The sequence below is a fragment of the Clarias gariepinus genome, chromosome 1 (genome assembly GCF_024256425.1).
Source record: "Clarias gariepinus isolate MV-2021 ecotype Netherlands chromosome 1, CGAR_prim_01v2, whole genome shotgun sequence".
Lineage (NCBI taxonomy): Eukaryota > Metazoa > Chordata > Actinopteri > Siluriformes > Clariidae > Clarias > Clarias gariepinus.
The window spans coordinates 1,032,787-1,058,269 of NC_071100.1; the positions used below are offsets into that span (position 1 = coordinate 1,032,787).

At 38.7% G+C, this 25,483-nt stretch overlaps 2 protein-coding genes across 3 annotated transcripts in view; one reads left to right on the top strand and one right to left on the bottom strand.

Annotated features, from left to right (window-relative positions):
• Positions 1-25,483, top strand: part of LOC128523741 (zinc finger protein 239-like) — a 366,823-nt gene that overhangs the window by 120,780 nt on the left and 220,560 nt on the right. The window lies entirely within an intron of this gene.
• Positions 13,391-24,922, bottom strand: LOC128523876 (uncharacterized). 2 transcript variants are annotated; one of them, XM_053496035.1, is made up of 6 exons: positions 24,844-24,922; positions 24,054-24,138; positions 21,863-22,162; positions 20,701-20,988; positions 19,552-19,703; positions 13,391-19,343 (listed from the first exon to the last, which is right to left on the bottom strand). In XM_053496035.1, exons 2-6 carry the CDS (start codon positions 24,112-24,114, stop codon positions 19,290-19,292), a joined length of 855 nt encoding a protein of 284 aa, XP_053352010.1. In that variant the 5' UTR covers positions 24,115-24,138; positions 24,844-24,922; the 3' UTR covers positions 13,391-19,289. The 2 variants fall into 2 exon arrangements, with proteins under 2 accessions (XP_053352010.1, XP_053352021.1); XM_053496046.1 differs by having other exon boundaries at positions 24,830-24,844.

Sequence of the window (25,483 nt, forward strand, 5' to 3'; positions counted from 1 at the left end):
CCCTAGTGACGGGGAGGAATTGGCTACGACTAATATTGGGGAGAAAGTTGGAAAAAAAAAAAAAATATATATATATATATATATAAGAAATAAATAAATAAATAAAAATGTTTTTACAAGCCCTTGGGCTGTTGTTTGTGCTGTTTTCTTTAATAATAAAATTAGACAGATAGAAATGGAGTCTGTCTAAACAAAATCAATTGCAGCTGTTTTGACATTCCGCTTGAATAACCACTGTAGGTTACAGCAGGTTATGGTCACTGAACAGCTGGATGTCCAGGTGGTGCTCCGAAAACAACGTGGGCTTCATAGATAATTGGAAGGCCTTTGAGGGTAAAGCTGGCCTGTTAGGGCGGGACGGTGTCCATCCCACTCGGGAAGGTGCTGCTCTCATTTCTTGTAGCATAGCTCATAGTCTCAGAAGAGGCCTAGTTAATCGGTGACAATCCAGAGCCCAGGCCAGGGAGCAGACAGACAGGCTAAACCAACCGTCTGCTAGCTGCATAGAGTCGTCAGGGTTCACTGTATTGAGACTGTGTCTGTTTCCCGAGCTAAGCAAAAATGTAGAAAGACCAAGAAAAGTCTGTTTTAGTAATTTAATTAACATAGTTAACACAAACTCGGATCACACTGAATGCGCAGCCGGCACCTCTGATCTGAAGCTAGGACTGTTAAATATTAGACCTCTCCCATCTATAGCAGTTATTGTTAATAAAATTATCACGGATCAAGAATTTGATATACTCTGTTTAACAGAAACCTGGATTAAACAGGACGAGTATGTAGCTCTTAATGAAGCTAGTCCTCCTGGATACAGCTACATACACCAGCCTCGGTTAACTGGTAGAGGAGGAGGTGTCGCAGTTATTCACAATGATGATTTGACTATTATACAAATACACGTACACAAATTTAATTCATTTGAAGTTGTCTATAGTAACATAAGTGTAGCTACACATATTAAGTCAGCTCAGTCGATTCCACTAATTGTTATTCACACACTCTGAATTTCTTAGTAAATTTGCAGATCTCCTCTCAAACCCAGTAGTTTCTGTAGACAAGGCGTTAATTGCTGGAGATTTTAATATACATTTTGAGAATCCAGAAGACCTTGTGCATAGAGCATTTATGTCCATACTGGACTCAGTAGGAGTAAATCAGTGTGTAGTAGGACCCACTCATAAAGCAGGTCACACTTTAGATTTAATAATATTATTCGGATTAAGTATAAGAAATTTATTTACAATTTCATTGTCTGAAGTTATATCAGATCACTGTCTTTTCTCAATTAAAGTGTGTCATAGTGATAATGTACGCACAGCGCCGCGCTACAGTATTAGTTACCGAGTTACCAACTTTGATTAGATCACTATCTGACCCCACAAAACTTGATCAGGTGACTGAATATTTAGGGTCGACATTTTGTTACACTTTAGATAATGTAGCTCCAGTTAAAAGAAAAAATATTAGAGATAAGAAACTCGCTCCCTGGTATAACGATTATACACACTCTTTAAAACAGACCGCTCAGAAATTAGAACGTAAATGTTGTAACCGGTCACTTCAGCTAAACTTTACTCTGCGTTGTGTGAATCAGACACAGGTGGCGGTTCACTGGAAGCATTTAATTTCTTCTTTCTCTCTTCCATACAGTTCCATTACGAAAAGGGAAGAATTACAGCATAAATAATTCAACATATGTAAATAAAAAAAAAAAAATAAAAAAAAAAAAAATAAAAACTGCCTTTGAGTGAGAATTGTCCTTGTTTTCTATAAAATAAAAATGTGATGTACATCATGTGCTTGACTTCCACATGTTTAAGCCAAAATTAATAGAACACAAAAAATTAAAAATGCCAGAAAAGAATCACACACATACATAAAACAACATTATACACACAAATTGGGGTGAAAATATAGAAATAAAATGAATAATAAAAATGAAGATTAAATTGGATTACAAGGGGTCAGAAACAACATACCTCTTCCATACAGTTCCATCAGGAAAAGAGTAGGGGAGAGGACAAAACAGGAAATTGTGCTGGCTTTAGGTGACATCACAGGATTTAAAGGGGAAAGGACTCATCTCGATCAGGCACTTATATCAGGTATATGAAATGAACAATTTTATAAATAAATAAAATAATTTCTAACAATTTTACAGGGTAATTTCTATACCCGTTACAATGGCATCAAACTAAATTGTTAGTATTTCTAATAGCATGGAAGGAAAGAATTCTGAACTATAGAAAAACTCTTAGTGTAGCTAGATCAACATATCTCTCCACTCTTATAGAAAATAACAAAAATAATCCTAGATTTTTATTTAATGCTGTAGCAAAATTAACCAGAAATAAGACAACTGCAGAAATCTCCACAACACATAGTGAGGACTTCATGAACTTTTTTAATAATAAAATTGTAAATATTACATATAAAATTGAGGCTTTGAAACCGAACAATGTAATTTATGCAGATGGTAAACTAGCCTTATGGGTACACCCCTCTCCTGCCTCAGATCCTGTTTGAATGAGCGGTATCAGTATGTAGACTTAAATGGTGATTATTCTGTATGTGCTCTAGTGGAGTTTGGTGTTCCACAGGGTTCAGTTTTAGGCCCACTGCTTTTTTCCCTTTACATGCTTCCTCTGGGCAACATAATCCGTAGGCATGGTATTAGTTTTCACTCTTATGCTGACAACACACATGTGTCTCAGCAAAACCTGATGACATAGACCAGCTTACTAAAGTTGAGCAATGTCTGCAGGATGCAGGCTGCTTATTAGTACCGCGTATTATGAAAACTACAGCTGGGGGCAGAGCTTTTTTTTACAAAGCCCCAAAATTATGGAATAGTCTTCCAAATAGTGTTCGGGACTCAGACACAGTCTCAGTGTTCAAGTCCAGGCTAAAAACCTATGTATTTAATCAAGCATTTTTATAAATAGATTAGCCTTAGGTAAAGGAGCAGATCTGGGGAACTCATGGAGGTAGAGTATTATGGTGAACTGGTATGTTTAGATGCTGTCTTTCCCACTCTCACTAATCACTCAGGTTTGTTGACGGTGAGGTGATTGGTTGCTTTATATCTCAGGAAGCTCTCATGTCTGTGTTTCCTTCTGGCTCTCCCTTTTATTTATGCTGTCATAGTTAGTGCTCCTGGACTACTCTACTCTACAGTAAATATACATTCACATTATACATTATGTGACTGTGACCAGACCTAACTGTTGTCTCTTCTCTTCTGCTCTCTCTCCTGCTCTTTCTCTTCCCTCTCTCCCCCTCTCTCTCTCTCTTTCCCTCTCTCTGTCGAGCTACACATGTCGTTCCTGAGCTGCCAGTGATCCAGACTGCCTCTGCCCTCCGGACCTGTCTGACCCATCCTGATGCCCCGCTTCTGGTTGGAGATCTCGTCGCATGCCCCGTGTGTCTCTTTGGGATGCGTCTCGTGTCTGGGGATAATTCTCTCTACCTACAGTAGGTAGACAACTAAAACGGCAGCAGCCAAAATAAATCAGTTGCATTTTAAAGTCATACGTGAAATATGACATTTTTCACTCTACGCAGTTTTAAAGATAAATAAGTCATAAAAAAGTCTTAACAATATGTTGTATCGAAGAAATACTACAGTGATTGTAATTTCTACATCTGAGAACTTTATACAACAAAAATTTAAAAAAAATTAACTAGAGATATTGATATTTATTGTACTGTATAATAATGAGTCAAAAAAAAAAAAACTTGTTAAATGTTGTTTTGACAGACGATCAAGTTCACTAGCTGATTATTTGTGGTGTAAGTTTATTTGTACAAAGAATGAAATGTTCTATATCTCTGTTTGAATCTGTTTATTGTTATTTTAAAAGATTAATTCAAACATACATAAAACTTTATATATATATAAATAACTGTTAAAATAGACTTTCAGAATAAAACATTACAATAACTCAAAAAAGATGCACTAAAAATGCTGTTGTTTTTGTAAACACATTGTTGGGTGGTTTATGCTGGGTCAAAATTATAGGTTATTCCGGGTACTTTAAACACATTGTAGTGTTGCTCATGTTGAGTCATATGAGATGTAGTAAGTCATTTACAAATTAACAGCTGGTTGGGTTATTTTGAGCCAATAACTGGTTTATTCTTTATTCTCTGGTTTCTCCAAATGGCAGCCTGCAAAAAGTGTATGGTTTTACACTCACTCTGGACATTCTGGACATTCGTTTACACTAGTGGCCACTGCACAACTACACTTTGTGGTCATTAGTTAAATCACTCTATCACACACCACTTTAAATAAATCACTTTTAAGCATATTTGCATGCACAAGACACTTTAAATATGTGGATTGCACATGGTCATTGACATTACCATTTTTTTTTTTTTGTTTTACCATTTTATCTAACTTCATTCCACACAGAAATGAAATAAATCTATACCTACTTTGTACAGCTGTTTTCTTTTTGTTCTATATTTTTTATATATATTTTCTATATTGTGTATTTTTGTTGTACATTTATTTTATTTAAACTTTAATTTAAAAATTTTATTTCATTCTTTCCTAGTTAAATTCACCTTTTATTTAATTTCTTATATTTATTTATTATTCATAGTCTTTTATTTTAAGGTCACGAGCAGTTGTCTAAGCATTTCACTGCATATCATACTGTGTATGACTGTGTATGTGACAAATAAAATTTGAATTTGAATTTGATATATTACTCTTATAGTGTAGTTTTCGGAGATTTGAGCTTCAGGAAATCTCCTGGCGCTCTGCGCCTAACACCGGTCCAACGCAGCCTCAGAAAGAATTTCTAAACGTGAGCTATTGTTGTTTACTTACAATATTTGTTTATTTAATTTAAATGAGGTTTGAGCTCGGGATTTGGTATCTGTAACGGGTTTCGAGCCTATTTGCACGGGCGGCACCATGAAGCACGGACACGAGGCAAGGGTCTTATAGGAAAAGGGATAATTTATTTAGGTAAAATAGAGAAGGAAAGGGTTAAAGGAGGGAGGATGGAAAGAAAGTGGATGGGATGAAGTGCACGTGCAGATCCGGGGGATGTTCCATGCTGGCGGTGGGCAGAGCACCTGCACGGAGTGAAGGAGCCGCAGGAGCGTGAGGATCTAAGGGCGGAATTCCAGTGTCCTGTTTAGAGTCCCTGGGGCGTGTCACATCACCCACTCGCATGCCACTTTGCCCTGCTCTACCTGGACTCAACTCCGTGCCTTGCTTTAATAATGTGGAGCAAGCCCGAGATCCTAACGTTAATTATCACCAGTCGGCTGAATAAGCGTCTCCGTTCCTTTACATACCTGCCGCCTATCTAGGGAGACTATGGAGTGAGTTAGGAGCAAAAGTAGATTTGGACGCACGCCCATCACAGCCGCGCGCTGTGACATATCGTGATCCTCGTCTTTAACTTCCTACGTAGTCTAATCAGCGCTCAGCCGCACGCATAAAGTAAAAAAAAAATGTTTCAGAAGAAAAACAGCAAGGAGACTCACCCTGACCATTTCATTCCAATTCATTGACAAATTAGTGATTTCTTTGGTTTCGGCTGTAGTGATGCAGGGAATCCTGTATTCTCGTTATCTCTGCAGCAGTGAATGCGCATATAATTCACTTTCCATATGAATTACATAATCCAAAATGTATTTTCAATAAGTTTAAAAGCAGACAATTCGGTTTCTATAAGTATATATTTTTTTACGTCTGTGAGGCGAGTGTTTCGGTTCATTTTCTGATGCACTCAAGTTTACTGAAAACAATACAGAACAGCGCACCCTGTTTAATTATTTTACAATATCATAGTTTTTTCCTCATTGTGACGCCTAAAAAATAAATGCAGGATTATTTTATATAGTCTAAATAAAACTTCTTTTCTAAACGAGGGCTATTGTTCTTTATCTCCTCAACCGGACGCATGAACTTTTCCCGAGCGCGGAGGAATTTTGTTCTCCTAAATAATATTTATGCAGGGGCTCTTGTCCTGGGTTGTTGTTCTTTTAGTGTTACTGTGTGTGCTTTACAATGGCAGACACCATTCAAATGCAAATTATTCACCCTCCCCAGGTGTGAATCAGCTGTTCTTACCTATACATTTAGAGAAACTGAAATGCACCTCTACACACTTTAAGACCTGGATTCTGAAGACATTCAGGCCTCTTTTTAAATTTGTGCAAATTTAATCTTCTTGATTCTAGATTCTAAAATTTATATTATTACTGTTTTACTGGACAGGGCCAGTTCTAGACAGGCACATATGGGGGGCAGTGAGAAATGTGAAGGGGGCATCTGTAACTTATAGTAACAGTATTGTCCTGTTGTATTGTCTCAAAAACATTTAACCTGAAGTAAGACTTAACACACTATAACTAGAATATTTACAAAACTGAAAGGTTGTCTTATGAATAATAAAAAAAACTAGGTTAAAGCAGATGGGCTATAGAACAAATTAAATTATGTTTTATATATTTTACATATTTTTGTTATTTTTTTTTATAGTGAATGAACAGCTCTCTTCTCTCCAATCCACTCCTAAACAAGTCTCCTACAGTATTTCCCTGTGCGTGCGCTGCAGCCTTTAAATGAATACACACAGCGGAGAAATGAGGGAAATCTAATACCGTATTATGTAGTGTCCCTTTTTCTGCTGATTTTTTCCGCTACTGCAGAAAACTCATTTTATCAACTTGCAATATATTAATTTTGTAAGTATATTAACATGTTCTTTCTCAACATTTTAAAATTTTGATTTAAGAGGGCAAGAGATTTATTTGAGGGGGTGCTGCCCCCTCATGTCCCTGCGTAGAGCCAGCCTGGTTACTGTAATAGAAGAAATGGAGATTTTCCTCATCGTAACATAAATTGTATTGGTTTTAATCACTTTGTACACAATAATTTTCTTTGGTATTCTTATAAAATATTGAAAAGAAAAAGAAAATAAAGAAAAGAAAATACCAAAAAGATTCCATTTGTATTTTCCATCTCTAAAATAGCATAAAAATCACGGGTTGTGTATAGAAAGATTAAAAACAACACAAGGCATGTTATGATGAGGAAACTTTCTATCTCTTCCATTCCAATGATTAAAAAATGGTAACAAGTTAAATGTCTGAGCACAACCTCTCGCGGGTGCGCTGTTCTCTGACTACGCTGTGTTCACGGGGGTGAGGCTAAGAAACACGCATCTCGATATATTCATTTTACCTGCTTTTATTTGGGGTAAAGTGACTGATGTGCCTAACTTTTTTTCAGCAGAGCTTCTGTTTCACTGAATAATCCATGTCTCAACACACACACACCAAAACGCAAAGAAAGCAGACCAAATGTCTATACATCTAAACAGTATGACTGCAGATCAATTCCTGCTATCCTTTATCACCCAAATCAGGATAGGTTCCCGGCTGAGACTGGTTCCTCTCAAGGTTTGGTCCTACTGCCATCTCAGGGAGTTATTCCCCCCGCACCGTCGCCCCTGGCTTGTTTATCAGGGACAATCTGATCATTTTGATCCATCAAATGTTGGTGTGTGATGTTCTCTGTGAGTGTATTCAGCTGTACAGTGAAGTGAGCCATTATGCCATGTAAATCTGCTGATTTGTTATGCTATAGAATACCTTACATTTAGGCATTTGGCAGACGCTCTTATCCTGAGCAACTTACATTTTTATCTCATTACACATCTGAGCAGTTGAGGGTCAAGGGCCCAACAATGGCAACTTGGTGATTGTGGGGTTTGAACCTGGGATCTTCCGAACCGTAGTCCAATGCCTTATCCACTGAGCTACCCCTGGCCCATACCTTCATTTAGTCAGTTCCATGCAAATCCAGCAACAGATCTTTACCAGAGATTATCTGAACTGATGAGTTCATGGCTGAGGAGAAAAATAAATACTCAACATCTCAACTGGATGCAAATGTAATAACAAATAATCTCTCACTGATTCTCCACCACCGGCATCAAGTTTTGCTGATGACAGACGTCGTGGGGGCCCTAATCACTGACAACGATGAGACGGCCTACCTGGAGGAAATAAAAAATCTGGAGAACTGGTGCCAGAGGAACAATCTCCTTCTAAACGTCAGCAAGACAAGTGAGTTGACAGTGGACTTGAGTACAAAGCAGGAGAGGAACTACCAGACCCCCGTCATCAACAGGAGCTCAGTGAAGAGAGTGGACAGCTTATGTTACCTCGGTGTTCACATCACCCAGGACCTGTCATGGTCCTGTCACTTCAACACCATGGTAAAAATGGCCTGGCAGTGTCACTACGACCTCAGACAGTTGGGATACTTTGGACTGCCTTAATGGGTGCTCAGGAACTTCTACTCCTGCACCATAGAGAGCATTCCGATGGTAAACATTATAACCTGGTTCAGGAACAGCACCATGAAGGACAAACAAGCTCTACAGAGGGTGGTGCGATAAGCTAAGCGCATACACTGAGCTCCCTGACCTGCACTCAATCTACAGCAAGTGGTGCTGGTGATTTTGATTCAGGCCTAATAGGCTATAGAGCAGATAAAGACACTTCTCATGCTGAGAAGCAGCTTTTTTGTGTCTCCTTCTAATCACACTGACATGTGTACAAATCACTTATACTGTAATTATCTCCAGTGATGTTGAGATTTCCCTTCAGGTACTGATCATGGGACATTTGAAATCCCTCCTTTACAGACCTGCGGGATGTCTGATCACACTTAGCCACTACTGAGGTCCTTTAATATCTTCATGGCCTTGGTCTAGCACCACTTGCTCTAGATTGAGTGCAGGTCAGGGAGCTCAGTGTGGATGATGCATTCAACTGATCGCACCACCCTCTGTAGAACTTATCTGTCCTGCACGGTGCTGTTCCCAAACTGTTGTGATGTTTTTCATCAGCATGTTTTCTATGGTGCAGAAGTAAAAGTTTGGAAGGCTGTCAAAAGTCTTTCAGGCATCTAAGGTGGTAAAGACCCTGGTGGACTTTTTCACGAGGGGACCATGACATCTCCACACTGCATTAACTCCCAGTGAAATTTCACATTAATTTAAAATACTCCTATTGACATACTGTATAAAGCACTAAATCATCTTATGCTGTGGTACCTAAGTGAACGGCTAAAGCGTCTGTTAATACTATAAAAACATCCCCAGTCAAGCATTACAGCATTTGAGGAAGGTGGTTTAATTAGCAGGATAATGCAACATAGCTTTGTTTACAAAATAGGACTTAAAACATTTTACTCAATTTAAAGTCCTAAGTACATGATGTTTTAAAATTTATTTAAAGTGCAAAAGTACTACAAGTACTTTACAAACAAAACAGTGTACTTAAAAATTATTGAATTTGCCATTGATGATATAAATGTGCCAAGTACTGGTAACTAAAATATGAAATATTGTGTGAAATATAAAAATTTTGTAAAGATTCATTGTTTATCTCAGATTTATAGATGGGAGAAAGGAACAGGAAATTTAAATATTTAAGTGAAATATGTTATGCATAAAAGTAAAAGAAAAAAATTACCTTTTAACAATATTCTGATTTATCCGGACCTCCCATGAACTAAAGTAAAAAACTGATATGGTTCATAGTTAATATGACTTAATAGTGTGGTAATATTCACTTAATAGTGTGAACTTGAGTAAAAGCTCCCTTTATTTCTCTCTATATAAACATTTCTCTATATGAGGCTGTGCTTTGTTCTGCAAAGACTTTGGTGACCAGATCAGTCAGTTTTTCGCAAAAGCATTCCACTAGAATGTTCACTGGAAAGACTGCAATGGGCTTCGTAAAATCAAATCGGTTTTACATCTTCATTTCAGAGAATTTTCATTACAAGACCTGCTTTGACTTGAACACCACTCGTAGATCAGTATAATGATATATATCAATTAATATAGTATGTTTAATATAGTAATTTGGCTAATAAATGTTTAATTAAAATGGTAATGTGTATATTGTTTCTTTGTTTATAATTTGGTGTCATTAGAGACATTAAGCTGAATTAAAATACTCCTTAAGTAACGGGTAAATATAGTTTAAAAAATGAAGTAAATGTAACATATTAATTCTGTGATAGACCAGTATAAATTACATTTAAGCGAAATATTTGGTAAACGTAGCACATTTGTTTGTTAGATAATAGTCTAATTTTCAGGTTTTTCTACCTTGCATTTCAATTATACCTACTCAATTATTTTACTCATTTTCGCTAAGAGTAATCATTGCATTACTTTCTGATTATTACATTTACTCAATTTTGTACATCATTGTACTAAATGTAGTTATTCAAGTCTACTTAATTGTTGACTGACTCTGCAATATCCTTCTAAAACATAGAAGGATATTGAAGAACCCTGAACTTCATGGAAGAAATGTGGTCGAGAAAAATACTGAATGACCATGGTTGAAGATCATTTAAATGATTGTTAAAGTAGCATCATAAAAATATCCATAATAAAGGTTAAATTCAATTTAATTTTATTTGTATAGCGCTTTTCACAATTGTCATTGTCGCAAAGCAGTTTTACACAATCAAAAGAATTATTTAAGTTTGTATGGAATGTGTATCAATCAAAATGATCAGATAGTCCAGATAGGGGAACCTTGAGAGGAATCAGACCCAACAGGGAACCCATCGTCATTTGGGTGAAACAGAAAGCAGGAATTGATCTGCATTCATACTGTGTGTTAGGTGGCAGGCAGTTCAGTATAACAGTTGATGTTAATTGATGTTAATACGGAGTTCAGGTAGTTATTGGAGATTCAGGTAGACTTGTAGGAAATTTCGGTTCTGAACTATTGAGTGACTACAGCCAAGTCAAGTCCTCAGAGAAACAGCAAGATCACAGTCACTGTAAGAAGGTATGCGCATGAAGTAATGCACCCATTGTGCATAGTGTTCACTGTACAAGCCTCTGGAGGCAGTGTTATGATCTGGGGTTGCTTCTGTTGGTCAACCTTATGTGGCAATAAAATTAAGTCAGCTGAAGACATTAATGTACTAAATGACCAGGTTATCACATCTATGGAGTGAGAAAGTGTTTCTGGGAGCATGAACCAGACTCCACATTATGCACCTTAATCTAAGCTAAATGTGCTCAAACCAAGTATTAGTTTGAAGTAAACTTCAAAGCACATTTTGTAAGTCACTCTGGAGAAGAATGTCTGACAAATGCCTAAATTTAAATGTATTAGTGTAAGACTTTTTTGGACAAGGCCATCAATGTTGGAGATAGTGATTAGAACTGTAAAGGAGGAAGACTGTAGAGATGTCAGAAACGCAGTAGAAAATCACTTTAAGAGGTTTATTTGAGACTATAAGGTGAGTAAAGCTGCCCCCTCCCCCCAATTGCATAATTTGTTTGTACACACACACACACACACACACGAGACCCATCTGATTTTCTAAACATGACTAAAGAGTGAATTTGGCATAATAGGTGCCCTTTACATTCATTGTATTCTTACTGTCTTACAGTCTCTTGATGGTTTAAGCCCCAGCCCTGCCAAGGTTTCAACTTTGGGCCGTTAAGCAAGGCCCTTACCTATATCCTGGCTGACCCCGCATGCTGACCCAGCTTCCTAAATCATTGGGACATGCAAACAAAATTATAGGCCATCACCTCTTTTCTGCGGTCTTGGTTTAGCCACATGGATATCTGGTCAATGCCTATCTAACCAGACAGTCGGGCTTTATTAACGTAGCTTCCTGTTTTTGTATCATTGCCGCGAAAGTTTCGCGTTTGTATCAGCGTTTAAATTAAATAGTTTTTCCGTTTATACAATAATAATATTAACAGCAACTATTTTTCTTATGTTTTTTCATACTATTGGGCTTCGCTAAACTACAACTAAACTATGACTCAGGTACGTTATTATGTCTACCATTTACAGTGGTGTGAAAAACTATTTGCCCCCTTCCTAAATTCTTATTCTTTTGCACGTTTCTCACACAAAATGTTTCTGATCATCAAACACATTTAACTATTAGTCAAAGATAACACAAGAAAACACAAAATGCAGTTTCAAATTATGGTTTTGATTATTTAGGGAGAAAAAAAAATCAAAACCTACATGGCCCTGTGTGAAAAAGTAATTGCCCCCTGAACATAATAACTGGTTGGGCCACCCTTAGCAGCAATAACTGCAATCAAGCGTTTGCGATAACTTGCAACGAGTCTTTTACAGCACTCTGGAGGAATTTTGGCCCACTCATCTTTGCAAAATTGTTGTAATTCAGCTTTATTTGAGGGTTTTCTAGCATGAACCGCCTTTTTAAGGTCATGCCACAACATCTCAATAGGATTCAAGTCAGGACTTTGACTAGGCCACTCCAAAGTCTTCATTTTGTTTTTCTTCAGCCATTCAGAGGTGGATTTGCTGGTGTGTTTTGGGTCATTGTCCTGCTGTAGCACCCAAGATCGCTTCAGCTTGAGTTGATGAACAGATGGCTGGACATTCTCCTTCAGGATTTTTTGGTAGACAGTAGAATTCATGGTTCCATCTATCACAGCAAGCCTTCCAGGTCCTGAAACAGCAAAACAACCCCAGACCATCACACTACCACCACCATATTTTACTGTTGGTATGATGTTCTTTTTTGCTGTGTTACTTTTACGCCAGATGTAACGGGACACGCACCTTCCAAAAAGTTTAACTTTTGTCTCGTCGGTCCACAAGGTATTTTCCCAAAAGTCTTTCATTTCGCAATCATTGAGATGTTTTTTAGCAAAATTGAGACAAGCCTTAATGTTCTTTTTGCTTAAAAGTGGTTTGCGCCTTGGAAATCTGCCATGCAGGCCTTCTTTAGATGTTGCCCTGGGGTCTTTTGTGGCCTCTCGGATGAGTTGTCCCTGCGCTCTTGGGGTAATTTTGGTCGGCCGGCCACTCCTGGGAAGGTTCACCACTGTTCCATGTTTTTGCCATTTGTGGATAATGGCTCTCACTGTGGTTCGCTGGAGTCCCAAAGCTTTAGAAATGGCTTTATAACCTTTACCAGACTGATAGATCTCAATTACTTTTGTTCTCATTTGTTCCTGAATTTCTTTGGATCTTGGCATGATGTCTAGCTTTTGAGGTGCTTTTGGTCTACTTCTCTGTGCCAGGTAGCTCCTATTTAAGTGATTTCTTGATTAAAACAGGTGTGGCAGTAATCGGCCTGGGGGTGACTACAGAAATTGAACTCAGGTGTGATAAACTACAGTTATTTTTTTACCAAGGGGGGCAATCACTTTTTCACACAGGGCCATGTAGGTTTGGATTTTTTTTCTCCCTAAATAATAAAAACCATCATTTAAAAACTGCATTTTGTGTTCAATTATGTTATCTTTGACTAATAGTTAATGGTTTTTGATGAGCAGAAACATTTAAGTGTGACAAACATGCAAAAGAATAAGAAATCAGAAAGGGGGCAAATAGTTTTTTACACCACTGTAGCTCATTCAGTGTGTAGAGTGCAGGATGTTTAGACATTTTTCCTCCGTTGTTAGTGGTAATTTTATTTGTGATAGGTGTGTTAGTGAGCACTCTGAAGGAGAAGATATCAGCGTTAGAGGAGCACATTTAGACTTTAGAGAGGGTTAGAGAGCGCGAGAGCAGCGTTACTGCCGTAGCGGACAGTCTGGGTGCTGCAGGCGAAGATAACCAGCCCCCGACTCCGGCAATCAGAGCCTTCACAGTGGGGCGAGTGGGTGATGACTCGGCGGCATACTCGTCCAGTCAAAGCCAACGCTAGCCCATCGTAGAACATCTCTTCTGCGCTTCAGCCTGTCCAACAGGTTTGCTCTCCTCAGTGATGCACCCACTGAGAAACCTGAAAGAGCTCTGGTTTTAGGAGACTCTATACTGAGACATGTGAAATTAGCCAGGCCTTTAGAGGCGCCAGCAACAGTGGTTAGGTGTATCCCGGGAGCCAAAACACCGGACATAGCAGGTAATCTTAGGGCTCTAGGACAGCACAGGTTCTCTAAGATAGTGGTACATGCTGGAGCTAATGAAATACGCCTTCGTCAGTCAGTGGTTAGTAAGAATAACTTTACAGAGGTGTTTAAACAAGCGAAGGCGATGTCCAATGACGTAATATGCTCTGGTCCCATCCCAATGAGACGTGGCGACATAGCTTACAGCAGGTTATGGTCGCTGAACCGCTGGATGTCTAGGTGGTGCTCAAATAATAATGTGGGCTTCATAGACAATTGAAAGATCTTTGAGGAAAAAACTGGCCTGTTAGGGCGGGATGGTGTCCATCCCACTCGGAAGGGTGCTGCTCTTATTTCTTGTAGTATAGCTTATAGTTTTAGAAAAGGCCTAGTTAATCGGTGACAATCCGATTATTATACAAAAACACGGACACAAATTAAATTCATTTGAAGTTCTCTATAGTAACATAAGTGTAGCTACAAATATGAAGTCAGCTCAGTCGATCCCGATAATCATCATTTACAGACCTCCAGACGCGTATTCAGAATTTCTTAGTAAATTTGCAAATTTCCTCTCAAACCTAGTCGTTTCTGTAGACGAAGCGTTAATTGCTGGAGATTTTAATATTCATTTTGAGAATCCATAAGACCCTCCGCGTAAAGCATTTATGTCCATACTGGACTTAGTAAATCAGTGTGTAGTAGGACCCACTCATAAAGCAGGTCACACTTTAGATTTAATAATATCTTTTGGATTAAGCATACGAAATTTATTCACAACTCCACTGTCTGAAGTTATATCAGATCACTATCTTGTTTCAATTAAAGTGTGTTATAGTGATAATGTATGCGCAGCACCACGCTACTGTACTAAACGTACATTCACATCAACTACCACACAGAGTTTTATCAGTAATCTCCCAGAGTTAACAACTTTGATTGGATTACTGTCTGACCCCACAGAACTCGATCAGGCGACTGAATATTTTAAGTCGACGTTCCGTTATACATTAGATAATGTAGCTCTAGTTAAAAGAAAAATTATTAGAGATAAGAAACTCGCTCCCTGGTATAACGACCATACATGTACTTTAAAACAGACAGCTCGGAAATTAGAACGTAAATGGCGTCAAACTAAATTGTTAGTATTTCAAATAGCATGGAAGGAGAGCATCCTGAACTATAGAAAAGCTCTTAGTGTAGCTAGATCAACGTATCTCTCCACTCTTATAGAAAATAACAAAAATAATCCTAGATTTTTATTTAATACCTTAGCCAAATTAACTAGAAATAAGAGCACTTCAGAAATCTCTACGACAACATCGTACAATAGTGAGGACTTTATGAACTTTTTTAATAATAAAATTTTAAATATCAAGCATAAAATTAAGGCTTTGAAACTGGACAATGCAATTGATGCAGATATTAAACTAACTATGTCAAATCAGAACCTAGAATACTTTACTCCCCTTGAAGAGAATGAACTAATTTCACTCATCTCTTCTGCAAATTCATCAACTTGTATTTTAGATTCTTTACCGACACATTTTCTTAAACAGATAGTACCAGCAATAACAGAACCTCTGTTGAGAATAATTAATTACTCACTCAGCATTGGGTATGTTCCAAAATCTTTTAAATTAGCAGTTAGTAAACCGATTATTAAAAAACCTGACCTCGACCCATCAGCTGTCCAATTACAGGCCAATAATAAACCTCCAGTTCATTTCTAAGATTCTCGTAGGTAAGATAGTAGCGGAGCAGCTATGCTCATATCTACACAGAAATAGCATAGATAAACTGTATCAGTCAGGATTTAGGCCTCATCAAAGCACAGAAACAGCACTCGTTAAAGTAGTTAATGACCTTCTATTGGCCTCTGATCAGGGTTGTGTAACTATGCTTGTTTTACCCGTGCAGCGTTTGACACCATTGATCATGCGATTCTTCTTCACAGATTAGAAAATGTAGTAGGAATTAAGGGTACAGCCCTCTCCTGGCTCAGATCCTATTTGACTGATCGGTTTCAGTATGTAGATTTAAATCGTGATTATTCTGCATGTTCTCTAGTAGAGTTTGATGTTCCACAAGGTTCGGTTTTAGGCCGACTGCTTTTTTTCCCCTATACATTCTTCCTCTTGGCAACATAATCCGTATACATGGTATTAGTTTTCAATGTTATGCTGATGACACACAGTTATATGTCTCAGCAAAACCAGATGAGAAAAACCAGCTTACTAAAGTTGAGCAATGTGTGCAGGACATAAAAGATTGGATGCTAATTAACTTCCTTCTGCTTAATCCTGATAAGACAGATGTTCTAGTCATAGGACCGCATACAGCTAGAAGTTAGATTTTAGATCACACTGTAACTTTAGATGGCCATTCTGTTCCATCGAGTGCAACAGTAAAAGACCTTGGTGTGATTATGAATTCCAGCCTTTCATTTGAAGCACATGTCAATAATATTACCAAGATAGCATTCTTTCACCTTAAAAATATTGCTAAGATAAGAAATATACTGTCGCTAAACAATGCAGAAAAACTAGTTCATGCTTTTATCACCTCTAGGTTGGACTATTGTAATGCCTTACTGTCTGGTTGTTTAACTAGATGCATAAACAAGCTTCAGCTAGTCCAGAATGCAGCAGCGAGAGTCCTCACTAGAACCAGAAGATACGAGCACATCACACGTACCTTATCTTCACTTCATTGGCTCCCCGTGAAATTTCACATTGATTTTAAAATACTACTCTTGTCATATAAAGCTTTAAATGGTCTCGCGCCGCAGTATCTGAGCGAACTGCTAGTGTCTTACGATCTGCCACGGCTACTTTGATCAAAGGATGGAGGCTACTTGTCAGTACCGTGTATTATGAAAACTACAGCTGGGGGCAGACCTTTTTCTTACAAAGCCCCAAAATTATGGAATAGTCTTCCAAATAATGATCGGGACTCAGACACAGTCTCAGTGTTTAAGTACAGGCTAAAAGCCTATTTATTTAATCAAGCATTTTTATAAAAAGATTTGTCTTGGGTAAAGGGGCAGATCTGGGGAACTCATGGACGTAGAGTATTATGGTGAACTGGTATGTTTAGATGCTGTCTTCCCCACTCTCATTGATCACTCAGGTTTGTTGACGGTGAGGTGATAGTTTGCTTTACATCTCAGGGCGCTCTTATGTCTGTGTTTCCTTCTGTTTCATTATACATTATGTGACTGCGATCATACCTAACTTATCTCTCCTCTTTCCTCTGCTCTCCCCTCTTCTGTTCTCTCTTCCCCATCTCCCCCTCTCTCTCTTCCCTCTCTCTGTCGAGCTAAACATGTCGTTCCTGAGCTGCCAGTGATCCAGACTTCCTCTGCCCTCCAGACCTGTCCGACCCATCCTGGTGCCCCGCTTCTGGTTGGAGATCTCATCGCATGAATGCCCCATGTGTCTCTTTGGAATGCGCCTGGTGTCTGGGGAAGGTTTCACTTTACCATAAAGATGGTTCTTTTGTTGACAGCTGTTACTCTAAGGACTTGACTTGGCTGCGGTTGCTCGATAGTTCAAGATTTAAATTGTCTCCAATAACTACCTCGACTCCATATTTACATCAATTAACAACTGTTAAACTGTTATAGCTGAACTGCCTGCCATCTAACACACAGTATGAATGCAGATCATTTTCTGCTTTCTGTTTCACCCAGATGAGGATGGGTTCCCTGTTTAGTCTGTTTCCTCTCGTGGTTTCTTCCTTTTACCATATCAGGGAGGTTTTCCTTGCCACTGTCGCCCGCGGCTTGCTCACCAGGGACAATCTGCTCATCTTGAGCCATGCACACTTACATTCCATACAGACTTAAATAATTCTTTTGATTGTGTAAAGCTGCTTTGCGACAATGACAATTGTTAAAAGCGCTATACAAAAAAAAATTTAATAGGAATTAATAGCAGTGTCACAGATGGTTAGGTATTATGTAAAGAAGTGATGTAAATATAAAAAGAGTTGAATAAAAGTAAACAAGCAACAGTATTCTCATATTAAAAAATCTAAGACGACTCGGAAGATGCAGCAGTGAACCCGAGTTATGAAGCACCATTGCATAGTGGACAGCTATAGTCACCCCAGTTTAAAGGAATAAAAACCCTGCAGTAACATCAATTAGCCAGTAAACACACGGGTATATAAAGACACACACAGTCCCAGTTAGTGAGAAAGTTGACATGAGGCAGCTCACAGGAACAGGAACCACAACAGACAGGTAGAAAAAACATGAGCTTGCAGGGTTCACAAACCTGAGCACATCTGGACAAAGTCAGAGCACAAACAATGGCACAATGCAGAAAATAGCATCGCTATTATGGCAATAAAAAGAAATTAAAGATTAGAAATTCAATTGTTGTTGTAAAGAAAACATTAACACGATTTGGAACCTCATTAATAAAACTTTCAATATACTTTCGATAAAACATCCAGGGATAAAGTGTGCATTGTGCACACAAAATTAAAATCAGATTTTTGTAAAACTGTGCATATGCACACCTGTATGCAGACATCTATAGCAGTCTCCATTCTAAAGTCCACCAACCTGTAGCAGTTTGTATTCTGCAACAGTCTCCCACCTGTAACAGTCTTCAGACGGTGCCATCGCCCATTAGTCAGGCCATCGGTAGGGGCTAAATGTGTTTCAGAGAGAGTGTCATTGCAAAGTCTCTCCTCTCTTCCATTTGAGTTCTGGAACAACAACCTTAGCAGTCATTCTGTAACCAATTAATAGATCTGTTAATGTGTAAAATCATTTATACCGCTTTATCTTATATACTGGGTTACAGCTAATTAGGCTAATTAGTTAGCTAGTTTCGTTTTACAGTGACAATAAAAGCCTACTTGACAGGGAGCCTGAAGCCTATCCTAGGAAACTTATGGCACGAGGCAATAAGCAAGCCATTGCAGGTGTATATACATACACACGCTCATTTACACACTGCCGAAATGCCAACCCGAATAAACAAACTGCAAATAATTGATCGGGGTAATGTCAGTTCAAGAGAACTCTAATGCGTCAGTGCTTCTCGTGTCCCAGTAGTCTTTACAGTTATTATGACTGGATATTATTGTTGTGGTAATTTGCACATTTAGCTGCAATCCTTTACATATCCACATAGTGTTTAATTCCATCATTTACAAATTGTCTGCACATGGGTCAAGGCTTCCTTAAAACTAATACCCAATTTCATGTTTTGTTTCCTTACAAATCCCAGTTTCTGCATGACAGGCTGTGCACACACTTTTTTATAAATGAGGCCCCTGGAGATTTCGGTTTCTCTTTGTGTGATGTGTCTTTTCCAGCGTTGTCTCAGATGCACCACTCTGCTCTTCATTCATTCATTCATTCATGGTTAACTGGCTCATCTCCACATCCGTTTCATCACTGAGCACCTGTACAAGTTAACATAGAGTCATTAAATACTATTAACAATTAAATTCTATTCTTCACTTACTTTACATTCTCACATCTCTTTCAACCCTTATAAATAAAATTCAATTTAAAGGGAAGAAATTTCTCTCCTAATGAGGCTGCTGTATCACGCACTAGAACTTTGCTTCTGTAACTTATATGTGATCTCTGATGAGTGATGTTACTTACAAGTGCCCCTTGGTAATATTTAATTTGTTTCCTCTGGTGGAGAATTATTCCAAGCAGTGCACCAAACAGCAGCACCACCAGCAACACCACCACAATCAAGATGCTCACCCACTTTGGTAGAGCACGCTTCTGCACACTGTTCGCATCTGTATCTACACGAACGCACAATTAAACTAAGTTATTATCAGATATACTCGATCATTCCCATGATAAATATTGAACTTTCTACAGATCATAGTAAATACATATGTGACGAGATAAATGTTACACAAATATAAATGAGTTCTGAAGTTCTGTAAGTAAATCCTGAATGTAAGTTCAGCAAGTCCTGAACGTTAATGTGAATGCGCTTCCTATTGGTTACGCCGGGGGCGCTGTTTCCCACTGTGTTTGAACGGTCCGCAGCAGAGCTATGGAGAACTGCTGTGGGTAAGTTGCAATCTGTTGTAGCTCCACAATAAAAGTTAAAAAAATAATTTAACAAGAAATGTCAGGCACTGTTTGCAAGGTATTCAACAGCATAGGTAGTGAGTCGTCTGTCAAGTGCGTTTACGTTCGATATATGTGGCATTTTCGAGCTTGCCATTTTGTCTCCTACTGCTCTGTGTGCAGGTAATTATTTCTTTATCATATAATATGCATAAAGTTTCTTTGCAGTATTCTGTGCATTTTCTGTGGTTTAGCAAATGTTTGGTGCTATTAGTTCTTTTGTGAAAGCATTTAAGAAATGTCATGTTAATTCTCATGCATACAGAGTTCTACAAAATAAATGATGTAAGCTGTGTAATTTATGTAGCATGCTTTACTTTATATTCAGACTTTTATTTTATTCTTGCATGATTTAAAATGTCTTATACGATCACAAAGCAATATTGAGAAAAGAATTGGTTAGACAAAACTGTTTGTCCTGAAGAAAGTCACATTTCAGATTATTGTTTTATGTTTATTCATTTTGGTTATGTTAAGAGCAGAGCTTTGGAGAACTGCTGTGGGTGGAGGTATAACATTTGAGCTTGCCATTTCGTCTCCTACTGCTCTGTGTGCAGGAATCAAATAAATTGTGACATAATCCAAGTCCTGAGTGTGTGTGCTGATGAAGGGTGGGACAAACCGGGTCAGAGAAAGAAAAATCAAGGTGGTCACACATACCCGTCACTGATAATGTGTAAACATAAAGATCTTCATCAGTATCCTTTTCATGGATGGTGTAAACTCCTTCATCGCTCGGCTTTACTCCTCTCAGTTTAAGAACCATGTTAGCGAGTGATATTCTCTGTCTGTACTCAACATTACAGTGCACTGAGCTTTTATACACTGTGCAGATCTGTTTACCATCTGCTGAATCTTTATTCTTATAGATCACCTCCAGGGAATCAAATGCATACAATTCCAGCAGCAGGTCTTCACCAGGGTTCATCTGACCTGATGATGTCACAGCTAAGAAGAAAAAAAAATCACTTTCTTATTAAGGTGTTAAGTTGAAACAACACATGTGATGATTAAAACAATTAAGCTACATTAGATTATTAAAAGTAAAATTCATTGTGAGTGAATTATATACGTTTTTATATAATTATATAAAAAATTCTGTGAATCGTTTCCCCTGGTTCTTGGTGTGCATTTATGGACAATGGACAATGCTCCGTTTATCAACTCTGTGGCAACAGGTAGGACCTTGTTGTAGGACCTTTCCTTTTCCAACATGACCGAGCCCCAGCGCAAGGCAAGGACTATAAAGACATCGTTTGAGTTCAGTGTGGAAGAACTTGACTGGCCCGAACACAGAGCCCTGACCTCAACCCCATCGAGCACCTTTGGGATGAACTAGAACAGAGACTTCCAGTTTGAGATTCTTTTGGGCCACATGTAGGTGCATCAGAAGCCAAGTGTAAGAGGGTGATTTTGCCACTGTTCTCCCTGGATGTTTTTGTGTACATTTCCCGGCTCTTAACATTATCCTATTTTCTTTTGTATTTCTTTTGTTAATGTGTCCTGCTGTGCCCGGTTTTCTCTCATGGTGGTGATTCTGTTTGGTCCTTACTAGTGTCATCATTTAAGCACCATGTTGTCTTAGTTCAATTTTCCGGTATTTGTATCCTGTCTTTGTATTTTGTTCTCTTAGATAAGTTACTGTCAGTTTGTTTATGAAATGCTGAGTCTCTTGTTCCATTTCCTAGGGTGCCTTTATGAGGAAGTAGATGAAATAAGGACAAGCCTGAGTGTACATCCTCCACCTTTTATTGTCCCCGACACACATCTTAAACCTAAATCTGTACAAGCTTATAAGCTAGGGAGAAGGAGACACACTTACTCTCAATGGTGAGACGCACATCACCAATGTCCATGTCATCACAGTGACAGGTGTATAAATCCCTCTTACTGTGATCAGCTGCAGTGATGGTGAGGTTGAGATCTCCCTTCAGATACTGATCATGGGACATGTTAAATCCTTCCTCCCATGACTGACAGGATGTTTGATCACACTCAGCCAGTATGTCTGTTGAAAAACTGAAGGGCGTCCATTTGGCCAAACCAGAACAGCTCCATGTACAGGGTAGAACAACAGACTGATTAAACTGTCCTCGTACAATAGTTTCAGCTGATACATGCACTGGAACTGGAAAAGAGAAACACAAATACAAATAAATAGAATTGTATCTCTATACATACAGTGGTGTGAAAAACTATTTGCCCCCTTCCTGATTTCTTATTATTTTGCATGTTTGTCACACTTAAATGTTTCTGCTCATCAAAAACCGTTAACTATTAATCAAAGATAACATAATTGAACACAAAATGCAGTTTTTAAATAAAGGTTTACGTTATTAAGGGAGAAAAAAAACTCCAAATCTACACGGCCCTGTGTGAAAAAGTGATTGCCCCCCCTTGTTAAAAAATAACTCAACTGTGGTTTATCACACCTGAGTTCAATTTCTGTAGTCACCCCCAGGCCTGATTACTGCCACACCTGTTTCAATCAAGAAATCACTTAAATAGGAGCTACCTGACACAGAGAAGTAGACCAAAAGCACCTCAAAAGCTAGACATCATGCCAAGATCCAAAGAAATTCAGGAACAAATGAGAACAAAAGTAATTGAGATCTATCAGTCTGGTAAAGGTTATAAAGCCATTTCTAAAGCTTTGGGACTCCAGTGAAACACAGTGAGAGCCATTATCCACAAATGGCAAAAACATGGAACAGTGGTGAACCTTCCCAGGAGTGGCCGGCCGACCAAAATTACCCCAAGAGCGCAGAGACAACTCATCCGAAAGGCCACAAAAGACCCCAGGACAACATCTAAAAAACTGCAGGCCTCACTTGCCTCAATTAAGGTCAGTGTTCACGACTCCACCATAAGAAAGAGACTGGGCAAAAACGGTCTGCATGGCAGATTTCCAAAGCGCAAACCACTTTTAAGCAAAAAGAACATTAAGGCTCGTCTCAATTTTGCTAAAAAACATCTCAATGATTGCCAAGACTTTTGGGAAAATACCTTGTGGACCGACGAGACAAAAGTTGAACTTTTTGGAAGGTGCGTGTCCCGTTACATCTGGCGTAAAAGTAACACAGCATTTCAGAAAAAGAACATCATACCAACAGTAAAATATGGTGGTGGTAGTGTGATGGTCTGGGGTTGTTTTGCTGCTTCAGGACCTGGAAGGCTTGCTGTGATAGATGGAACCATGAATTCTACTGTCTACCAAAAAATCCTGAAGGAGAATGTCCGGCCATCTGTTCGTCAACTCAAGCTGAAGCGATCTTGGGTGCTGCAGCAGGACAATGACCCAAAACACACCAGCAAATCCACCTCTGAATGGCTGAAGAAAAACAAAATGAAGACTTTGGAGTGGCCTAGTCAAAGTCCTGACCTGAATCCTATTGAGATGTTGTGGCATGACCTTAAAAAGGCGGTTCATGCTAGAAAACCCTCAAATAAAGCTGAATTACAATAATTCTGCAAAGATGAGTGGGCCAAAACTCCTCCAGAGCGCTGTAAAAGACTCGTTGCAAGTTATCGCAAACGCTTGATTGCAGTTATTGCTGCTAAGGGTGGCCCAACCAGTTATTAGGTTCAGGGGGCAATTACTTTTTCACACAGGGCCATGTAGGTTTGGATTTTTTTCTCCCTAAATAATAAAAACCATCATTTCAAAACTGCATTTTGTGTTTACTTGTGTTATCTTCGACTAATAGTTAAATGTGTTTGATGATCAGAAACATTTTGTGTGACAAACATGCAAAAGAATAAGAAATCAGGAAGGGGGCAAATAGTTTTTCACACCACTGTATAGTATTGTATTGCAGCCTTCCAACAGAAAGCTATAACCCCATTTAAAACATTTAAGACACACACATGATCAGGGGTTTATGCCAGAAAGCAGGTTTAATAAATGCTGACTTTAAACCTGAGGTCTGGATCGACTAACTCTGAGCTGTCGGTTTTTAATTTCAGAACCGGTGATAATTATCTCAATAAACTTTAAAGTGTACGAGACTCACCTGTGATGAACATTAGGATGAATAAAAGCAAGACACGATGAGGAATCCTGCAGGACTCCATGAATGGAAGGCACTACCATCGGCACTGCACAGGTGAGGACAGATGAGTAAATAAGCAAGGTCCCCAAGCACAACAGTAACTTTAGTGGAGAAGCTCAAGAACATGAAGATTAGAGCCAGCACCCTAAAAAGGTAGCTTTGATATACACTAAAATATTTAATCTCTTCTTGTTGCAGTTGCTTAAAGATGTCCCTTATCATTCTTCACCCAAAGAAACCCAAACTGCCCTGCAGCCCAGCATTCTGCTCTGATTAACTTCATCACCAGGCTCCTCAGAGTCTTCATCATCTCTTCGATACACACCACAACCCTCCACACACTGTCCAACTCATTCAACCAACCACATCATCACCCAGCTCCTACACACAGTCCTAAGCCAACTGAACATCAGGCAGGGGAACTATGTTTAAATCCTGTTTGTAGACTAAAAATCAACACTGAACATTTATAAAGTACATAAATATTAACTATACAGTGAAGAGAACAAGTATGTGAACCTTTTGGAATTTCATGGTTTTCTGCATTAATTGGTCATAAAATGTGATCTGATCTTCATCTAAGTCAGGAGTATCGACAAATATAATGAGCCTAAAATAATAACACAAAAACATTTCCGGTGTTGGTGAAATTCTGATCTTTCATGTCTTTACTGAGAACAACCATGAAACCTCATATTTCTGGTGTAAAAAAGTATGTGAATCCTTCAGTTAATGACCTCAGACAAGCTACCTGGGGTCCGGTGTTGGTGAACCTGGGGTCCGGTGTTGGTGAACCTGGGGTCCGGTGTTGGTGAACCTGGGGTCCGGTGTTGGTGAACCTGGGGTCCGGTGTTGGTGAACCTGGGGTCCGGTGAAGACAGCAAGTTTGGAGGTTTGGACTAGAGCTACTCTGACTGATTAAACAACATTTAAACTTTTGTTTTGATGAGCAAATAAACAAACTTTATTCTACACATGATCACACTGCTGCTGACACCAAACTTCTTATACTGGATTTTTAAAGATAAAAAAAAAAAAAAAAAAATTTGCAGCTAGTTACTTTATAAATCTTCATGACAGCGAACCTAAGAACTGCTGCTACTTCTACTATTGTTATTAATATTATTACTTATAATAATTCCTGAAAAAAGTTATATTAAAAGTAAACTCCCCAAACTGAAGGAATTAAACCGGAAGTGACGCCAGTCACGAGTCTATGCGCAGCCTGACCCAACACTCTTAGGAGTTTATTAAAAGTGCACCTCTGCATTAACAGGTTTAAACTGCGCTGTAATCTCTCTAAAACACTGTGATGAACTCACCGCGTGCAGGTGACAGAGGTCACAGGTCACAGCGCGCGCTCTCTCTCTCTGTGGTCGGGGAGATAAAAC